This window comes from Myotis brandtii, unplaced genomic scaffold (assembly GCF_000412655.1).
Source record: "Myotis brandtii unplaced genomic scaffold, ASM41265v1 scaffold118, whole genome shotgun sequence".
NCBI classification, from domain to species: Eukaryota; Metazoa; Chordata; class Mammalia; order Chiroptera; family Vespertilionidae; genus Myotis; species Myotis brandtii.
The window spans coordinates 1,547,240-1,568,662 of NW_005354090.1; the positions used below are offsets into that span (position 1 = coordinate 1,547,240).

Below are 21,423 nucleotides of genomic sequence, written 5' to 3' on the forward strand. Positions count from 1 at the left end.
ACTTACGATGTGTCAAGCATAGTATTAGGCACTTAAATAGCATCTCACTTAGTGTTCACAATTCTGAGAGATAGCACCATCGTTTTACAAAGGAGGAAAGGAAGAGTCTGACTTATTCAAGATTACTCAGATAAGTAAGTAGAAGAATCCATCTTTGAACCCAAGTCTGGTTGAATCCAAAGCACATGTTTTTAACCTCTACTTTAAAGTGTGTCCCATGGCTAACATTTGTGAGCTTAGGCAAACAAATTCCCTCTGGATTCCAATTTCTTCATTTGTTTACTGAGTGAGACTGAGTTACTCAAGCCCTTTCCAGCTCATGTTACGTGTGATAGTTCTAAGCAGCAACAATCATGGCCTCACTCTTGCCTGCCCCAACTAGAGAGTGAAAGAGAGTTTCACGTGCAGCTTGTTATAGAGCTTTTCAGACAACATTTTGTTTTTATCCTTTTTTTCTCTTTTGAAATGTCTCAGGAGATTCTGAAGGCAGAGAAAAGGGACCTGTTTTTGGCACAGTGCTTTGAAGCCAGAACCTGCTGTTAGTCACCAGAGCCAGCAAGTTGTTAATTTAGTTCTAAAATCCTTCGCTGACATGTATGCTGGCTGAAATTGTCAAAAAGGGCAATCCAGGGACACTTCAACTACCAGAGGAACAGAAACGGTAAGAGAAAACATAGCAAAAATGTCGATCTATTACCACATTTGAGCTGTACTGTGGCAGCTGGATAAAGAAAAGAAATTCAGTGGTTCTCTTGACATCACCTGGGGATTGCTCCATTGAAAGACTCACAGCCTATTTGTGCCTCAAAGTTTATAGTCAGGGATTGAAGTGGCATTGACAGTTCTATCTCACAGTACTTACTGAAGACTTTATGTGGTATGTGCTGAAATACTAATATCTCAGGCCAGTAACTACACAGCTTTCCTCCTTAGAATACATTTCATCTGCTACCACTCAGTTACGCCAGGACGAGAATTGTAGAAAAATGGTAGGTCCCTAGTTGCCAGGAGACCGATGCTAGGCCTAACCCTCCACTTGGCTTCTCTGGAAGAGGCAAGAAGTCCTGGTGATACATCATTAAGGCAACTCATCAGAAAGAAGCTTTGACGGTATTAAGATGATTAAAAATCATGGTCATTTAAATTGTTCAACAGAGGAGAATAAACACACAGAGGGAGGAAGTTGTGTTTTGCCTTTAAAACTCACTTTCTTAACAGCAGGATCCCCTTTAGATGGATGACAGGATGGAGACATTTTTACCTGGAAAAAAAGGCAAACATTGTAATATCCTGTTAGTTATAGTCTAGTTTTATTTGACCCACACTCAAAATAGTTCAACTAGAATTGGTGTAACTGAGATAAAACAGACATTTTCAGAGTAATAAGGAATAGGTGATTTTTTTTAAGTCGCTTTGAAATATGATTGGGGTAAGAAGAGTGGAACAGATGATCCAGATTGGTTTTAACTAAATGGTGAGGAACCAAACATATAGATTTTTGTTGATAATGTTAATCAACTGATATAACATGCAATAGTCAGCATTTTTTGCAGAGGCCAAAGCCAAGTATCCTTTGTGATATAATATCCCTTTTAAGCAAAATGCACAAGAGTTTGATAATAATAGTGAAGGATTTAGATAAAGTATCAGCCAAACCATAACAAAAAGATGCTTAGCCCAAGGAAGAGAAAATCTTCAAATGGTACAGAAAATCTTTAAATATTTGAAAGGTTAAAAGAGATTGTCACATTAGATAAATGAGTGAGACCCAACTGCAAGCTACCTGCAAGAAAATACTTTAAATATAAAGACACATAGGTTAAAAGCAAAAAGACTGGAAAGATATACCATAATAGCATTAAATTTCAGAGGAAAGATTATTACCAGGGATAAAGAAGATAATTTCATAATAATAAAGGGCTCAATTCATCAGGAGGACATAACAATCCTAAACACTATGAGCCTAATAGCTCAGAAGTACATAATACAAAAACTGATAGGACTGCAAGGAGAAGTAGATTTTATAGTCAGAGATGTCCATACCCCTCTCTCAATAAATGATAAAAAAGTAGGCAGATAATCAGAAAAAATAAACCCAATTAATAAATGGGCAAAGGACCCAAAGAGACATTTTCCAAAGACACACAAAAGGCCAACAGCTATATGAAAAGATACTCAATCATAGAAATGCAAATTAAATCCACAATAAGATATCACTTCACACCTGTTAGGACAGTTTTTATAAAACAGACAAGAGATAACAAATGTTGGTGAGGATGTGGAGAAAAGGGAATGTGCTGGGAAAAGGGATATGTTGGTGGGAATGTAAATTTAGGTATAGCTATTATAAAAACAATATGGTGGTTCCTCCAAAAATTAAAAATCAAACTACTATATGACTCAGCAATCCCACACCTGGGTATATATCTAAAGGAATAGAAATCAGTATCTTGAAGAGATATCAGCACACCATGTTCAGTCAAGTATGCAAACAACTTAAGTGTTCATCAATGGATGAATGGATAAAGAAGATATGATATACATATATACAATGGATTATTATTCAGCCATAAAAAGAAAGAAATCCTACTATTTGCGACAACATGGGTGGACCATGAGGGCATTATGCTAAGTGAGGTAAGTCACCTGAGAAGGACAAATATACACTGAGTGGCCAAATTATTATGACCACCTGACGTTTGTAGGCAAATTAGCTATAATTTCACGCTGAAGTTGCTAGAAGGCCAGACCATTATAAATAGGGAAGCAGGTTGTTTACCATGACAGTAGAAGTGATTTTTTTCTGAAGATATGGGTAAACAACGCGATTTAACAGCCTTTGAACGTGGGATATATACTATATAAAAATCACTTCTACTGTCGTGGTAAACAACCTGCTTCCCTATTTATAATGGTCTGGCCCTCTAGCAACTTCAGCGCAAAATTATAGCTAATTTGCCTACAAATGTCAGGTGGTCATAATAATCTGGCCACTCGGTGTATATGATATCACTTATATGTTGAATCTGGAAAAGCTGAACTCATAAAATCAGAATAGAATGATGGTTACCAGGGGCTGGGAGGTGGGGAAATTGGGGAGGTATTGCTTAAGGGTACAAACTTGCAACTAGTAAATGAATGAGTTTGGGAGATCTAAGGCACAACATAGTGACTATAGTCAACAATATTGTATTATAAACTTCAAAGTTGCTAGGAAACGAGATTTTTACTGTTCTCAACACACACAAAAATAATTATTCGACATGATGGTGTTAGCTAATGCTACTATAGTCATATTGAAATATATAAATGTATCAAACTAACATGTTGTATACCTAAAACTATACAATCATGTCAATTATATCTCAACTAAAAATAAAAAAAGACATAGAAGGCTTAACACAACTACCTTGATAAGATGGACATTTACAGAACACCCTATCCCCAACAAAAGCGTAATACATGTTCTTTTCAGGTACACATGGACCATTTACCAACTTAGACCATTTTCTGGCAATAAGACAATTCTCAATAAATTTAAAAGAATTCAAGTCATACAAAGAATGTTCTCTGACTAAAACAGAAATAAATTAGATTAATAACAGAAAGATCTCTGGAAAATTTCCTTATACTGTATTAGGAGCTAAGTAACACACTTCTGAATAACTCATGGATCAAAGAAGAAATCAAAAGAAAATTAGACCCTAGAAACACACAACCTACTAAGACTGAATCATTAAGAAACAAAATCTAGTAAGGAAACTGTAATAAAAAACCTCCCAACAAAGAAAAGTCCAGAACCAGATATTTTCATTGGTAAAATCTACCAAACATTTAAAGAATTGTCAATCGTTCTTCAATTCTTCCAAAAAACTGAAGAGGAGGGAACACTTGCAAACTATTTTAGGAAGTCAGCATTACTCTGATACCAAAGCTGAACCTGGCACTACAAGAAAAGAAAACTATAGGCCAATATCCCTGATGAACACAGATGCAAAAGTCCTCAACAAAGTACTAGCAAAGTGAATTCAACAGCACATTAGAAAGGTCATACATACAAGTGGGATTCATTCTTGGGAGGCAAAGGAGGGTTCAATATACACAAATCAATAAATGCGACACACCACATTAAAAGAATGAAGGAAAAAAATCCACATGATCATCTTAAATGATGCAGAAAGATCATCTGGCAAAATTTAATACCTTTTCATGATAAAAACACTCAACAAACTAAATTTAGAAGGAAATACCTCAACATAATATAGATATATGTATCACAGCTAACATCATACTCAATGGTATAAGACTGAAAGCTTTTTCTCTAAGATAATAATGCCTGTTTTTTGCCATCTCTATTTAACATAATATTGGAAGTCCAAGTCAGAGCAATTAAGCAGGAGGAAGAGTAAAAGGCATTCAAATTGGAAAGGGAAAAGTAAAAGTACCTGTTTGCAGATAACATGATCTTATATGTAGAAAACTCTAAACTTAGATTTAAAAATAATCTGTTACAACTAATAAACAAATTAAGCAAAATTGTAGGATACAAAACAACACACAAAAATCAGTTTGTTTCTCTACACTAATAATGAAAAAATCAGTAAAGGATGTTAAGAAAACAATTTACCATACTATAAAAAAAGAATAAAACACTTTGGAATAAACGTATCCAAGGAGGTTTTGACTTGCATACTGAAGACTACAAAATATTGCTGAAAGAAATGAAAGATGACAAAAATAAATAGAAAAACATTCCATGAACGTATTTTGGAAGACTTAATATTGTTAAGATGTTCATACTACCCAAAGCAATCTATAGGTTCAATGCAATTCCTATCAAAATCCCAATGGCCTTTTTTTTTTTTTTCAGGAAAAAAATTCCATCCTAAAATTTGTAATTAAACTACCTTGAAGAAGAACAAAGTTGGGGCCCTCACACTTTCTGATTTCTAAACTTACTACATAGCTACGGTAATCAAAACAGTGTGCTACTGGCATAAAGACAGACATACAGAACTAATGGAATAGAACAGAGACTAACAAACTGAATTCAACAGCACATTAAAAGGGTCATACATCATGATCAAGTGGGAATATCACATATATGGTCAAATGATTTTCAACAAGGATACCAACACCATTTAATTGGGGGGAGGGGGGGGAAGGACAGTCTTTTCAGCAAAACTGAAGATCCACATGCAAAAGAATGAAGCTAGACCCTTATCTAACACCACATACAAAAATTACCTCAAAATAGATCAAAGACCAAATGCAAGAGCTAACGCTATAAAACTATTAGATGAAAACACGGGGGAAATTTCATGACATTGGATTTAGCAATGATTTCTTGGATATGACACCAAAGGCACAAGCAACAAAAATTTTAAAAAAGACAAATTCGACTTCATCAAAATTAAAAACATATGTGCACCACAGGACGTTATAGATAAAAAGGAACTCCCAGAATGGAAAGAATATTTGCAAATGACATATCTGATAAGGAATTAATATCCAGAATATATTAAGAACTTCTAAAACTCAACAACAAAACAAACAACCCAATTTAAAAAATCAGCAAAGGACTTAAATAGACATTTCTCCAGAGAAAATATACAGATGGACAATAAAAATATAAAAAGATGTTTCACATTATTAGTCATCCACAAAATGCAAATTAAAAACACAATGAGATACCATTACACGCCTTTTAGAACAGCTGAAACTAAAAAGATTGACTAGCCCTGGCTGGGTAGCTCAGTTAGTTAGAGTGTCATCCTGATATGCCACGGTGGCGGGTTTGATCCCCAGTCAGGGCATATACAGGAAGAACACACAAACATGGAACAGCAAATATCTCTGTCTCATCAAAAATTTTAAAAAATAATAACAAAATAAAAATATTAACTATACCAAGGACGTGGAGGAACTGGAACCCTCATATACTGCTGGTAGGAGGGTAAAATGATACAACCATTTTGGATAACAGTTTGGCATTAAAATGATAAATATAATTTTTCATATGAGTCAGCCATTCTATTTCTAGGTATTTACCCAAGAGAAATGAAAGTATACTCCATACAAAGATTTGTACATAAATCTCAATAACAGCTTTATCTGTAACAGCCAGAAACTAGAAAAGTCTATCAGCAGGTGAATTAACAAATTATGGAACATCCATCAAATGAAACATTACTCAGCAGTAAGAAGGAATGGACTCTTGATAAAACAATGTCAATGAATCTTTTTTAAAAAAAATATATTTTATTGATTTTTTACAGAGAGGAAGAGAGAGGGATAGAGAGTCAGAAACATCGATGAGAGAGAAACATTGATCAGCTGCCTCCTGCACACCCCCTACTGGGGATGTGCCCTTGACCGGAATCGAACCTGGGACTCTTCAGTCCACAGGCTGACACTCTATCCACTGAGCCAAACTGGTTAGGGCTGTCAATGAATCTTGAATAATTATGCTGAATGAAAGAAGCCAGACCAAAAAAAGCATATATACTTGTGGTTGCACTTATCTATATTGTAAAAAGTGAAAAATTAATCTATAGCTACAGAAAGCCAATCAGTGGTTTCCAGGGAACATAAGTGAGGAACTGAGTAAATTTGGGTTGTTGCTCAGCTGGCATGGCTCAGTGGTTGAGTGTTAACCTATGAACCAGGAGGTCACGGTTTGATTCCCAGTCAGGGCACATGCCTGGGTTGCGGGCTCAATCCCCAGTAGGGGGCATGCAGGAGGCAGCTGATCAATGAGATCAATGATTTTCTCTCATAATTGATATTTCTCTCTCTCTTTCCCTCTCTGAAATCAATAAAAATATATTTAAAAAGTAACTTGGGTTGTTGATGCATGGGGTCAAGCACCTTGATTGTGGTGATGGATACATGGATATGTACATGTCAAATTTGTATATATTTATTTTATATCAATTATACCTCAATAAAGCATTTAAAGACAATTGTAGGATATAACTAAAATGGTGCTTAAAATTTTATAGCCTTTTTATGCTATGTTGGAAAATAAAAAAGGTTTAAAATAAAAGGAACTAAGTTTCCAATTTAAGAAGCTAGAAAAAGAAGATCAAAGTAAAACCAAACTAAGTAAAGGGAAGGAAATAATAAGCAGAATCAATGCAACAGAAATCAGACAAAAACAACAGAGAAAATTAACAAGGTTGCCAAGGTTGGTTATTTGGAAATACCAATAAAGCTGGTAAACTGTTATTTAGATTAATTAAGAAAAAGAGAATATAAGTTACCAATACCAGCAATAAGTTACCAATTACTACATGTAACATTACTTACAGACATTTAAAAGATAATAAGACCCTATTATGAACAATTTTATGCCAATATATTTGGCAAATTAAATGAAAAAGACACATTCTTTGAAAAACAACTTACAAAAATGGATCCAATATGTAACAAAATATGAATAGCTCTATATTTATTAAAGAAATTAAATCTGTTATCAAATCTGTCCACAAAGTAAACTCCAAATCCACATGGTTTCAGCAATGAATTCTAGCAAATATTAAGTACACAGAGACTAATATATAAAATCAGAATATCAACTTACTAATTTCAAGGAAGATGAAATTATTAGAAGTAGTTCGATATTAGATACCATCTGTCCAGAATGACGAAGAAGAGGTATAAGTGCTGGATAAACAATTGGACTCAACTTCTTAAGCCTCTTCCAATTTTAACAGTCAATTCTAAGAACCTACAGCAGAGATGATGAAGACATTTCCTTTCACTGTGGGATCAAGCTTTTCAAATAGGACCATGTTGCAGGCTTTCTTGCCTTTCCCCTCTGACTTTCAGAATAACTTTAGAAAACATCCCTCAGCTCAAGGATCGAAACTGCTGGCTGTCCAGATTGTCCTTTCAGATTTAACAGATCTGCAAAAATTAGACTTGACAGTCTTTGCTCTAACATACCATGACATTAATACTCTGGAATTTACTCCAGATGTATGATGTAGCTTGCTAAATGTGATCCAATTTTAACTCCTGGTATGCTCTTTTTGAAAATGGAGAAAATAGATTTTCAAAGCAAAGTAGATATTTAAGCTTAAAAAAATGACCTCATGAAAGAATCCGCAGACTTTTTAAAAACAAGCCAAGAACTAGATGTGGTGCTGGAAAATTTATCTGAGAAAGCTGTTCTCTGTAGATTAAGCCAGAGTGTTTGAAGTGGCAACAAAAATGGTTCAATATCGCTCATGCTCATGAAAGGTCTTATTTTTTTTCATTTAACAGGATTCCTTCTGGAAATGCCGCAGGCAATGCAGCTTAAAGAGACACTTTAAATCCAGGTGTGCAGACCCTAGATCTGGGGATATGGTTGATATGTCAAGCTATGGCCTTAATAATAATGCTGAACTTTGGTGATATTTGATAATAAGATGATTCCTATGAGAAACAATCTGATCTGAAGTTTAATAGCAATAGGAAAACCTTATCACTTTGCTTTAAAAAAACAACACACAAAAAAACAAGCCTTGACTTTTCTGATTACAAATGGAATACATACTCACTAATGGAAATTTAGACAATACAAGAGAGCAAAACAAAGCAAATAAAAATAATAATCCAACCACATTAGCAATAACTACTCTGAACATTTGGAATCACACTGTTTTATTATATTTTCATGTTACATGTGATAATGTTTATTTCACCATATTCTTCAATAACATGTTTTTTCATGGATATATCCGAGTCCCATTCATTGTATAGAAATACTATAACTAATTTAACCAACTATTGGGGGAGTATTGAAACATTTAGGTTGTTTTCAATTTATTTTATTAAAAATGCTGTCATAAACATCCTTGTATATAACATTTGGTACACATTCTTCATGTATTATTTCCGTTGCACAGATTCTTATAAATAAATCACTGCTTCTAAGGGTGTAGGCATTTAAAATTACATATTGCCATTTTTTCTCCTGGTAAGATGAATCCATAAACCCTTTTCCTATAATTCTAAAATCCAAAAAACTCTGAAACCAAAGTAATTTCTTTAAAAAAATTTTTGGCAACCAAAATCATCTACCTGATAGTAAAACCTGACCTGAACTGAAGTGAGGCTGTTTACAGTCTTCATTTATCTCACATGAGCATCTGATTATGGGATGCTACCTAGACCTATATAAAAGGCTAATATGCAAATCAACTGAATGGCGAACAACTGGTTGCTATGACGCGCACTGACCACCAGGGGGCAAACGCTCAACGCAGGAGCTTCCCCCTGGTGGTCAGTGTGCTCCCACAGGGGGAGCGCTGCTCAGCCAGAAGCCAGGCTCATGGCTGGCGAGCACAGTGGCGGTGGCAGGAGCCTCTCCTGCCTCCGTGGTAGTCGAACATCCCCCGAGGGCTGAGGGACAACCCCTTCTGTGCACGAATTTCATGCACCAGGCCTCTAGCGTTATGTAACATACAATATATGCCTTATATTACCTTTCTTTTAACACTTCAAAGATGTCATTTTATTATCCTCTGGCTTCCTCCCATTTTATTAAAATGAGAAGGCAACCATCATTCTTAGTATTGTCTACCTTTGGTGGCTTTGAAGATTTCTTCTTTATCATTAGTTTTAGTAGTCTGACTGACAATGATGTGGTTTTTCTTTATATTTATTCTGTTAGTGATTTGCTGAAGTTTTTGGATATACAAGTTGATTTTTTTCACCAAATGTGGGAAAATTCCAGACAGTATTAGGTTATCTCATTGCCACTTCTCTCTCCTTGCTTTCTGGAACTACAGTAATATAAATGCTAGACTTCTTGATATTGTTTCACAGGTCACTGAGAGCTCTTTTCACTTATTTTCAATCCTTTTAGTCTCTGTGCCTCAGTTAGGATTATTGCTACTGAGCTGTCTTCAAATTTACTGATAACATTTGTCTCAATGTTAAAAATGCTGTTGATAGCTAATGAACTTTTCATCTTAGATATATTTTTTAGCTCTAGAATTAACACTTTGTTTTATTTTATAGTTTTTGTTTATCTGCTGATATTTTTCCATAAATTCAATTATTCTGCTGATATTTTCTTCTAAATCCATTAACATATTTCTAACTTCTATTTTGAAGTCCCTGACTGCCAGTTGCAACATGTGGCTCATCCATAGGTCTGCTTCTATTAATAATTTTTTTCTTGATCTTAAGTTATAAAATCCTTCTTCCCATTGGTCCTATGATAGTTTGAACTTTGGCTTTGTTGGACAGGTCTTATTTTGCTTTGGCCTGTAGTCTTGGGGCAGCCCTTAGTCCTAAAGCACAGTCCTCCTGCAGTTTCAGTGCAAAATGTGAGGTGTTTTGCCAGTCCCCCTATTTGGCAAGACTTGCACTCAAAATAACACTATGTAGCTGCTGAAATGTAGATTCTGCTCTGTTCTTTAGTCCTTCTGATGTTACTTTCTGCCTGCTTTCTGTGTTTGATTTTGGATAGTTCCTGTTTCAATACAATCAAGTTCACTAATCATTTCTGCTGCAATGTGCACCATGCTGTTCTTCATCTCAGACATTGTAGTTTTAATTTCTAGATGTTCTATTGGGTCTTTATAACTTCCATATCTCTATTTAGCATGTTAAAGCTTTCCTCTAGCTTCTAGAACATATGGAGTACAATTATAATAATTGTCTTAATGTTCTTCTCAACTAATTCTATCATCTATGCTATTTCTGGGTCTGTTTCAATTACCTAATTTTTAAAAAAGACTAGTGTTTAGAGCAGTTTTAGATTCACAGCAAAATTGAGAGGAAGGTACAGAGATACTGCATATATGCCATGCTCCACATATTCACAGCTTCCCCTATTATCAACATCTCCCTCCAGGGGTTACATTTGTTACAATTGATGACACATTACATTGACACATCATTAACGCCCAAAGTCTACAGTTTACATGAGGGTTCACTCTTGGCATTGTATATTATATGGGTCTGGACAAATGTGTAATGACATACACCTACCATTATAGTATGATACAGAGTATTTTCATTGTCTTTAAGTCCTCTGTGTTTCATTTATTCATCCTTCTCTCCCCCCATCCCTAGGCAACCACTGGTCTTTTTTTTTAAGTAGGTAACCACTGATCTTTTTTTTTTCCCAAGAGAAAGGGAAGGGAGAGGGAGAGGGGGATGGGGATGGGGAGGGGCTCCCTGCACACCCTTATTGGGGATCAAGCCCACAACCCAGACATGTGCCCTGACCAGGAATCAAACCATGACCTCCAGGTTCATGGGCTGACACTCAACCATTGAGCCACACCGGCAAGGCAACCACTGATCTTTTTACTGTCTCCACAGTTTTGCCTCTTCCAGAGTGTCATATAGTTGATTTTTTCCCCTCCTCTTTATGACTTGTCTTTTCCTGCTTTCTTTCATGCCTTGTAATTTTTTATCAAATGCCAGACATAGTGCATTTTACCTCGCTGGGTTAGATCTTTTTCTAATCCTTAACATATTCTTTAACTTTGTTCTGAGATGTGGTTAAAATACTTAGAAATATGATCTTTTTTTATGTTTTGCTTTTAAGCTTTGGTAGGCGGGATCAGAACAGTAGTTAGTCTAGGGTTAAGTTTTCCTCTAATACTGAGGTCAAGACCTTTCTTAGTACTTTCAATGCTGCCCTGTAAATTATGAAGCTTTCCAGGCTGGCATTATTTCTCACTCTATGTGAATTTGGGGCCTTGCTACTTTTAATTCTTTTGGGTGCTTCTTTTTCTGGCCTTCCTCACACGCAAGTGGGTTAGTATTCAACTTTATGTTCAAAGTTGCCTTCAGCACATCTCTGGAGCTCTCTGTGTATGGCTCTCTCCTGTCCAATGCTCTGTCTGGTGAACTCTAGCCACCTTGCCTTCCTCAGCTCTGTCTCCTCAACTCAGAGAGACTGATAAGTTCTGCCTCAGTTCCCCCTCCTTACACCATGGCTTGGAAACTTTCTCCCAGCAATAATTTGGGGTTAGTCCTAGGGGTTACATAATTTGTTTCTTGTCTCCCAAGAGTCACTCTCCTTCACTTCTTGAGGTCCAATGTCTTGAGAACCATTGTTTTATATGCTTTGTCTGCTCTCACCCCACCAAGAAACTTCAAATGCATCCTCTCAGAAATGGAAGCCCCTGCATTACCTTTTTAAAATAAAAAATATGAATTATAACATATCTCTGGCCAAAGGAATTTGGATAACGTAAACTTGTACAAATAAGCATTCCCACTAGTAATGCACAAATGTGTTTGTCTCCTCACATCCTTTCAATATAAATGCATATGTATTTTTAATATATGAAAGTTAAATATGTATTTTAAAAAATTTGCCAGTTATTTAATATGTTAAAAAAAGGCATAATATTGCTGTTTAAACCAGTATATCTTTGATTACAGGTAAAGTTAAACATTTTTAAACAGATTTTTAAAATTGATTTTTAGAGAAAGAAGAAGGGAGAGGGAGAGAGAGAGAAACATCGATGTGAGAGTGAAACGTTGATCAGCCACTATCGGGGATCAAACCTGCAACCCAGCATGTGCCCTGACTGGGAATCGAACCGGCAATCTTTTGGTGGCCAGGATAATGCCCAACCATCTGAGACACACTGGCCAGGGCATAAAGTTAAACATTTTTTAAATTTAACGGGACAATTACATTTTTAATGCCCTTTGCCCATATTTCCATCAAAGCCTTTGTTCTACATAAAGACTGGAAACACTTTCTTGGTACTATTGCCATCTTTCAGACTCTTGGACTTAAGCCTTTTCTGCATCAAAGGGAACTTCACAAATTTATAAAACTTTAGGAATCTGATTGTTACATTGCTCTGGCAAAGAGGTGAAGACTTGGCTGCTAATAAGATGTTGCTGCCTATCCATTTTCCAATATCACAATCAATGTATCATATCAATCCTTGTTTTAAATCCTTTCTATTTTCATTTCGAGAATACAAACTAAATTTCTCCCAGAGTCTGACAGGCTATTCAGGATCTGGCCCTGCCTACATCTTCAACTCCATTCCTTGCCATGTTCCCCTTCAGTCACTGTATTCCAGCTACTGATCTTTTTTCAGTTCCTTGAACAAGTCACTCCCCCACCCCCCTCTGTTCTCTCTTGCTTATAATCTTCTTCCCAGAGCTGATACCTTCTTATCTTTCAGATGATAGCTTAAACATCAATCTGCACATAGATATTCCCTACTACCCAATCCAAAGTAGGTTTCCCCTCATGCTATTCTTCCCATAATAATCTCTTCTTTCCCTTCACAGCACTTACATGCCTGTCACAATTTCAAATTATATATTTGATATACTGTTTTAATTATTGTCTAGCTCTCTTACTAGAAGGTAGGCTACATGATGGTTGGAACTATATTTTTTTTGTTCATCAATGTATACTTAGTAACAAGAATAGTGTTTAGTCCAAAGTAGGCATACATTAAATATTGGCTGAAGTAATGAATCACTCGATACTATAGTATAGTGGGGTTGGGGGAATGAGAAGAGATAAACCCAAGATCTTATATGCTTATATGCATAGCCCATGGACAAGGGCAATAGGGTAGTGAAGACCTGAGGTGGGGTGGGGTGATGTAGGGCTGAAGGGAGGGAGGGGAAGGAGGAGGGGAATGGGAGATATCTCTAATACTATCAACAATAAAAAATATATTTAAAAAATACTAAAGTATAATAAGATTATTGAAAAATGGGCAAGTCTCAAAAACATTCACTTATGTTAGAATCATTCATCATCTCTCTATACTTCTGAGATTTATTAATCTCCACTTAATCTGTAAGCTTATATAGAAAATATTCTTTGGAGAAATGCTGCTATCACCAAAAATTAAAATTTCATTTTTTAGTATTAATTTCAATCTAACATATTTATAATGGGGAGCTAATATTATTTGAAAATGGACATATGAAACCAAGGTATTAATAGTAGTGTTCCTATTTCATTAAATAACATGTAAACCAAATCTCTAATTTATAGTGAAAATCCAAAATGAATAAAGCAATGTATAATGGTTAATTGAAAATTATCACTGAGCATAAATAAATGTCATTTACTGAATAATTTCTTGGAAGTTTTAAATACTTCCTTCTGACATTATTTATAAATTTACCCCAAAAGATAAAACATTTTCTTAGGCAACTCTAAAAACAACAAAATAAAAACCAACCAGCAGGAAAAATATCAGCTTATTTCATTTAATTATCTCCTTCTGTGATTATTAAAGAACTAGAGGCCTGGTGCACAAGATTTGTGCACTCTGGGGGGTCCCTCAACCTGGCCTGCGCCCTCTTGCAGTCCGGGAGCCCTTGGGGACGTCATCGGGGCGAGCCTCTGGTGGTTATTGAAAATTCTTTGCTCCCCCACGCTATGGTCCCGCCTGGCACTCACACCTGCTGTCGGCATTGGCCCTGCTTGCACCTGCTGCGGGTGCCTGGAGCTGGCCCTGACTGCTCGGCGTTGTCAACGGGTGCAAGCGACGGCTGCTGGCCCTGATCGCCCCTCAGGGCTTCTCCACCTCCCCCTGGTCCTGAGGGGTGATCGGGGCCGGCAGCCGCCACTCACACCCACTGCTGGCGCTGGCCTCACTCACACCTGCAGCCAGCACCTGGCACTGATCCCAACTGCTCGGCGCCGTCAGCGGATGCAAGTAGGGCTGGTGCTGTCGGCGCGTGGGAGTGGCGGTGGCAGGAGTGGGGCTGCTGGCAGACAGGGGACTGGGGACTGCGGCGGCGCAGAGGATGGGCCGAGACCTGCTCCTGTGCCCACCTCAGCCTCGCGGCCCACAGTTCCTTTCAAGGTGCATGAATTCATGCACTGGGCTCCTAGTACATTATAAAAAACTTTCTAATGAGTCTCTAATGCTCTTGTTTTTTGAAGTTTTTAAAAGGAATAACAACTTGAATGTTTCTGGTACATAATAGTGTGTTAGTTTATTATCAGCTCTCAAGAACTCTAAGCCCCATTGATAATATAATCATGTTAAAACTAAAATCTAGCAAGTGTCCAATTATGTTTCTTTGAATTTATATCAAGTTGCCTGTTGACTGTGAGAAATGGCTTACCTGTCTGAATTTCAAATGATGGACTGGGAAACAGAAATATGGTGAAAGCGAGATTTTTAGTAACACTCTCAGAGTGGGTGCCCATTGTATAGGAACACAGGTGGGGCAGGGAACATAGCCTATTTATTTAGTCCCTTCTCCAGTTCTTCATTGGCTGAGTACTATTTGGTCACCTGTTTCCTCATATGTCACCTAGGTCTTGCTGTCTCCCATTGGGTCATTTAAATTTGGGGCTGAGACCTTTCTAGCTGTCTCCACCTCCGTTTGTTTAGGGGAATCTCCTGGAAAATGTGCTATCAGCCACATGCACAGCTCTCATATCCCCCCCCACCCCCCATCCTGTTTGCTTTGGGGAAATTCAGTAACCACCTGGCCACATGCTGTTTCTTTCCTATAAAGATGAATCAGAAGCATGTTTCTTACATTGACCAAAAGTTATTATTTTTAATGCTTACCAGTACCAATGAAGATGGTTCGCTGCTACTATAATTTTAATAAAGGAATAATTAAAGATAAAATTTAAATTATGTTATATTATACCAAAATAACATTTGCTGAGAAAATAGAAAGATGAGTTCGTTGGTTGAAATTAGTTACTTCAAGTATTTCAGCTGTGGGTAATATGTAGAGAAAGCAAAACAGAGAATCACAGAGACTTGCCAGGTCTATTCTGTGGACTTGCATTTCAGATTGAGTTGCTCTAAACCTGAGCAGGGGAAAAGAAGTAAGCAAAGAATGAAATCTGAGACTTTTTTTTTCCTGTTTTGTAAAGAAGAAACATGCTGTCCTAGCTAGTTTGGTTCAATGGAGAGAGCGTCGGCCTGCGGACTGAAGGGTCCCAGGTTCAATTGCGGTCAGGGGCACCTACCTCTGTTGCAGGCTCCTCCCAGGCTGGGGCCCTGGTCGGGCTCATGCAGGAAGCAACCAATTGATGTGTTTCTCTCACATCAATGTTTCTCCCTGACTTTTCCTCTCTTCCACTCTCTCTAAAAATCAATGGAAAAATATCCTCGGGTGAGGAATTTAAAAAAAAACACAATTAAAAATAAATAAATAAATAAATAAATAAATAAGAAGAAAAGTGCTTATTCCAGAGGAAAGCAGGCTTTCTGGGGGGAATAACTTTCATCACGTCTGTGCAAATTTGTTGGAAGGCACCTGATATGTCACAGTTATTTACCAGCTGTGAAAAACAGAAGTGAGAAAAGGAGCAGCAAGAAGAAAGGGTAACTGTTGCCTCCTACTGAGTTGGAGTCAGAAACTGAAGAAGTAAAAAGTCAATTATCCTAAGTCTTAGAAAATGATAAAAAGCTACTTATTGGAAGGATCACATTACAAGGGTAGTGAGAAGCTTCTAATGCATTCAGTATCTTTTGGAGGTAGACAGCAATAGGTGAAAGCTGATTGGCAGTCTCAGCTTGATTTTAGAGTCACTGGGACCCTCACCTCTGTTATCCCCATACATTGGCTAGGGACTTAACCAGGGCTCATAGATTTTCCAAGGAAATTAAGAGAGCAAAGTAAAATTTTATGAAATAAAGTTTAATAAAAGCTATCATTTTCATTTCACTTCAAATTTTTTAAAATTAAAAAATGGGAATGGCTGCCCTGGCTGGATGGCTCAGTTGGTTGGAGCGTTGGCCCATGCACCAAAAGGTTGCAGTTTGATTCCTGGTCAGGGAATATACCTAGGTTTCCAGTTTGATCCCCGGTTGGGGTGCATACAGGAGGCAACCAATCCATGTTTCTCTCTCTTCCTCTCTAAAATCAATAAAAAACATATTCTCAGGTGAGGATTTTAAAAAAAATGTGACTGGCTCACACTATGGTAAGAAATTTTAATGAGCACAGCCAATGTGGTATGCATGTATCATAGAAATCAGCTGTACCATGTTTCAATAAAGCCAGAATGCTAAAAATAGAACAGGCTGGAGGCAGGAAAACTGGGGGTAAAGATGACCCTACAAACTTGAATTCAAATATTCAAGCTGTAAAATAGGGACTATATCACTCTCAAAGGGTTGTTGTGAATATAAGCATAAACACATTTCAAGCATATTTGATAAATTTCTTCTTTCCTTCTTGTGTTACCAATCTACTATCAGCGGTTCTCAACCTGTGGGTCGTGACCCCTTTGGCGGTCGAACGACCCTTTCACAGGGGTCGCCTAAGACCATCCTGCATATCAGATATTTACATTACGATTCATAACAGTAGCAACATTACAGTTATGAAGTAGCAACAAAAATAATTTTATGGTTGGGTCACAACATGAGGAACTGTATTTAAAGGGCCAGAAGGTTGAGAACCACTGTCTAGAGATCTTTTTACAGTATACTGGTTAAAACAAAAACAAAAACAAGTGAGACAGACAATTAGAGGAAAATTTAAGAAATCCCAAATAGTTCTCAATCTAGCTTACTTCACTATTAGGACGCATCAGACAAGAGATTTTCAAGAGGATCTGGTCAGTAATCTTACTTGAGTTTCCTAAAGAATGTAAAGGTTGAATAATTTCTCCTATCCTGGAGAATGGAATGGCCTCAGACATAAAGTTGACTTTGACATGTAAATACAATTTCAAAATAATTTATCTTTTCTAGATTCTCTGAGAAAGCAGGAGAAAAGACAATGAAATAGATTACTGTTTTTCTGCTCTGTATGAGGTGTGGGGATGAGGGAACAGGGCAGGCAATGTAGTGTAAATGGCTTCAAAATTTAACACTGATTCATGAAAACATTCTCAGCAAAACATGGAATAGAAGGGAACTTCCTAAACATGACATTAAGGTTACACACAGAAAGCCCACAGTTAACATCATACTCAGTGATAAAAAATTGCACACTTCCCCAGAAGATCAGTAACATGGCAAGGATGTCAATTCTCACCATTCCTATTCAAAAGTGTACTGAAGGCCAATGCAATAATGAAAGAAAAAGAAATAAAAGCCATAAAATTGGAAAAGAAAAAATAAAAGTCATTATTTGCATATGTAGAAAATACCAAAGAATCTACAAGAAGTACTAGCACTAATAAGTAAGCTTAGTAAGGCACTGGTTACTGGATACAAAGTCAATATACAAAAATATATTGTATTTCTATATTCTGACAATGAACAATTCAAAATTAAAATACAAAACAGTAAGATATACAATAACATCAAAATCATTAAACACTTAGAAACAAATCTTATAAGACATATATAAATTTATATGACAAAACTACAAAACACTGATGAAATAAGAGAGTTAAATAAATTGGGAGATATGTTCATTACAAGACTCAATATTATTAAAATGTCAACTCTCCCAAATTGATCTACATATTCAACACAATCTTAATAAAATCCCAGTCTGAATTTTCATAGAAATTGACAAGCTGATTTTAAAATTTATATAGAAAAGCAAAGGAAGTAGAATAGTCAAATGTGAGAAGGGAGAACAAAGTTGGAGGATTGACACAACCTGATATCCAGATTTACTATAAAGCTACAGTATTGGAGAAAGGATAGCAACATAGAGCAATGGGATAGAGGAGAAAGTCTAGAAACAGACCCACACATCCAAAGTCAGTTGATTTTTTTTTTTACTAAGGTATAAGGGCAATTAATGTATATCCACATGCAAAACAGTGAACCTCAATCCTTATCTAACGCCCTATTAAAAATTAACTCCAAATGGACCAGTGATTGCGAGGGTTGAGGGTGTGGGGAGATGTTGACTACAAAGAAATATAGGGAACTTTTGAGGGGGAGTAATCATACTGCTCTTTATTGTGACTGTAAAGATGGTTGTCAAAACTAGCAAAAGGTGAATTTTATTCTTTGTAAATTATGAATTAAAATATATAATACGTAACTGTATTTCTTTTTAAAGGGAAAAAAATCTTTTAGTCTCTCAGCACTCTCTAGGAAAAAAAATCTAAATGGTAATAGGCCACAATATGCATGCAATCAAAAGTTGTTTATGCATAGGATATAAATGAAAAAGAAAAAAACAAAACTGAAGTGTCCCAAGATGTAAAGCCTTAAGTATCTACATAAATAAAAGTTTCCCATCTGCATTTGGTTTTGGTTTGGAAAGATGTTGGAAATCACAAGACCTGTCTTTCCTTCCCTAAATGCAAACAAGAAAGTGTCTTGGATGTATAATTAACAAAATTTTCAATCTGGAAACCATATTTAAACATCTTTTACCTTTATGTCCTGCAGACATTTCTAACTCCAACAATGAACTCTATTTTTTGATGTTTGTGCTCATCTCAAACACATCTCAAATATGTACTCTTTTTTTCATCCCAATTTCTACCATTCTAGAACAAGTTACCACTTCTCTCCTCTAAATTACTTCAATATTCTTGGTCTCATTATATCCGTTCTTGCTTCCCTTTCAATTCTGCAGTGTTCTTTTAAAAATACTACTTTGAAAAACTGCCAGCCTGCCTGATGGCCCCTAACCATTCTACCTGCCTGCCTGATCTCCCCCTAATTGCCCCCCTGCCGGCCTGGTTGCCCCCTAACTGCCCTGTTCTGATCATATCATTCCTTCCTCAAAACCCTTCAATACCTTCTCTATTTCTTTAGCACAGACATAAAAATAATTAATGTAGTCCCTGTTTATCTCACTAGTCTTATCTCATACCACTCTCTTTCCCCCTCTAGATCCAATCACGCTCAATGTCTAGTTCCATGTTCTTTGCTTCACAGTAGAGATGCTACATGTTTGTTCCATATATTGGTTCCCTCTGCCTATAGTACTCCTCCTCCTGCCTATATTTGCACTTAAACTTGTCTAACTTGCTTCCTTTTTTCTTCAGGGGCAGCTAACATGGCATTTTGAGGAAGCCTTCCATGATCTCCCATGTCTACATTGATTTACTGGCTATCTGCTCTTACAACATATTCACCTATAAGTACCGTGACATAATAAAAAATTGATTTTTGTCCCTGGTTCCTGTCACATAGTGCCTAAAACTCTTGGAATCTCCTGAGTAACAAGAGTGCCTTTTGCATGCTAATGAGATTATGGGTGTCTGGTCTGGGGATGATACATAGCTTCAGAATGGCAGCTTGTCACCAGGGGAGGACATTTGGGGGTGATCAGGCCAGCAGGGGAGGGCAGTTGGGGGAGATTGGGCCGGCAGGGGAGGAGATAGGCATCAATCAGGCCGGCAGGGGAGCAGTTAGGGGGCTATCTGGCTGGCAGGCAGAAGCGGTTAGGGGTGATCAGGCAGGGAGGCAGGCGCCAGCAGTCTCGGATTGTGAGAGGGATGTCCGACTGCCAGTTTAGGTCTGATCCCTGTGTGATCGGGCCTAAACCGGCAGTCGAACATCCCCCAAGGGGTCCCAGATTGGAGGACACCCCCCCACCCCCATGCACAAATTTCGTGCACCAGGCCGGTAGTATAGTCAATAATATTCTAATAATTAGGTGTGGTGCTGGATGGGTGTGGGATTTTGGGGATGATCATGTATTAAGTTATGTAATATCTGGTCATTAGGGTGCACAAAAATAAATAAATAAATAAATAAATAAATAAAAGTAATAACTGCATGCCTCAGCACATAGGTAGGTCCTTATTAGCAGTGCGACTGTTGTACTTGTTGACCTCTTACTTTGTCAAAGGATCTTAAGCAAGCAGTTGTATGTAATCTTGCTTTTCAACTAGACTAGTAGTCAGCAACCTGTGGCTCGCGAGCCACATGCGGCTCTTTGGCCCCTTGAGTGTGGCTCTTCCACAAAATACCACGTGCAGGCGCGCATGTAAAGTGCGATTGAAAGTTTGTGGCCCATGCACAGAAGTCAGTATTTTGTGGAAGAGCCACACTCAAGGGGCCAAAGAGCCGCATGTGGCTTGCGAGCCGCAGTTTGCTGACCACTGAACTAGACCATAATAATTTCAAGGGCAGAAAATTGCTCTCAAATTTCTGCTTTTCAGTGCTGGACAGAGAAGAGACGCTCTTCTCCTCTATGTAGAACTGAACAGATGTCATGCACTAGATTCTCATCAGGTAAATTTGCTGAAGCCTATAGGACCTGCAAAAAATGAGCCCAGGCCTACAAGACATTTATAAGAAAAGACCATCCCCATTTTGCCATGAAAGCAAGTCTTACCTGTGATGGAGTTATCCTTCCTTTTTTTACTTCAGATGAATTTTCACTTAATTTTCCTGCTTTGTAACTTGAGCTGCATTTGTAGCATGTCCATCTTGTTTGCCCTTCAATTTCTATGGTGCACTCTTTGTTTTGCAGACAAAATGAGTGATACAAATGGCCACAGCTGCAAAATGAAGGCAACCAATTGCACCTTCCATTATTACAAAACTCATAAACATAAGC

General features: G+C 37.2%; 1 protein-coding gene across 12 annotated transcripts in view; it reads right to left on the reverse strand.

The window, feature by feature from the left end:
- Positions 1 to 21,423, reverse strand: part of VPS8 (vacuolar protein sorting 8 homolog (S. cerevisiae)) — a 246,001-nt gene that overhangs the window by 31,214 nt on the left and 193,364 nt on the right. For 7 of the 12 annotated variants that reach the window (XM_005858444.2, XM_014530618.1, XM_014530628.1 and 4 more), the window contains 2 exons: positions 21,199 to 21,364; positions 1,208 to 1,261 (listed from right to left, as the gene is read on the reverse strand). In XM_005858444.2, the coding sequence (XP_005858506.1) occupies positions 1,208 to 1,261; positions 21,199 to 21,364 (220 nt within the window). Of the gene's footprint in view, positions 1 to 938; positions 1,065 to 1,207; positions 1,262 to 7,585; positions 7,733 to 21,096; positions 21,121 to 21,198; positions 21,365 to 21,423 lie in introns of those variants that run through there. The other 5 variants (XM_014530630.1, XM_014530632.1, XR_001359954.1 and 2 more) reach the window with 5 other exon arrangements.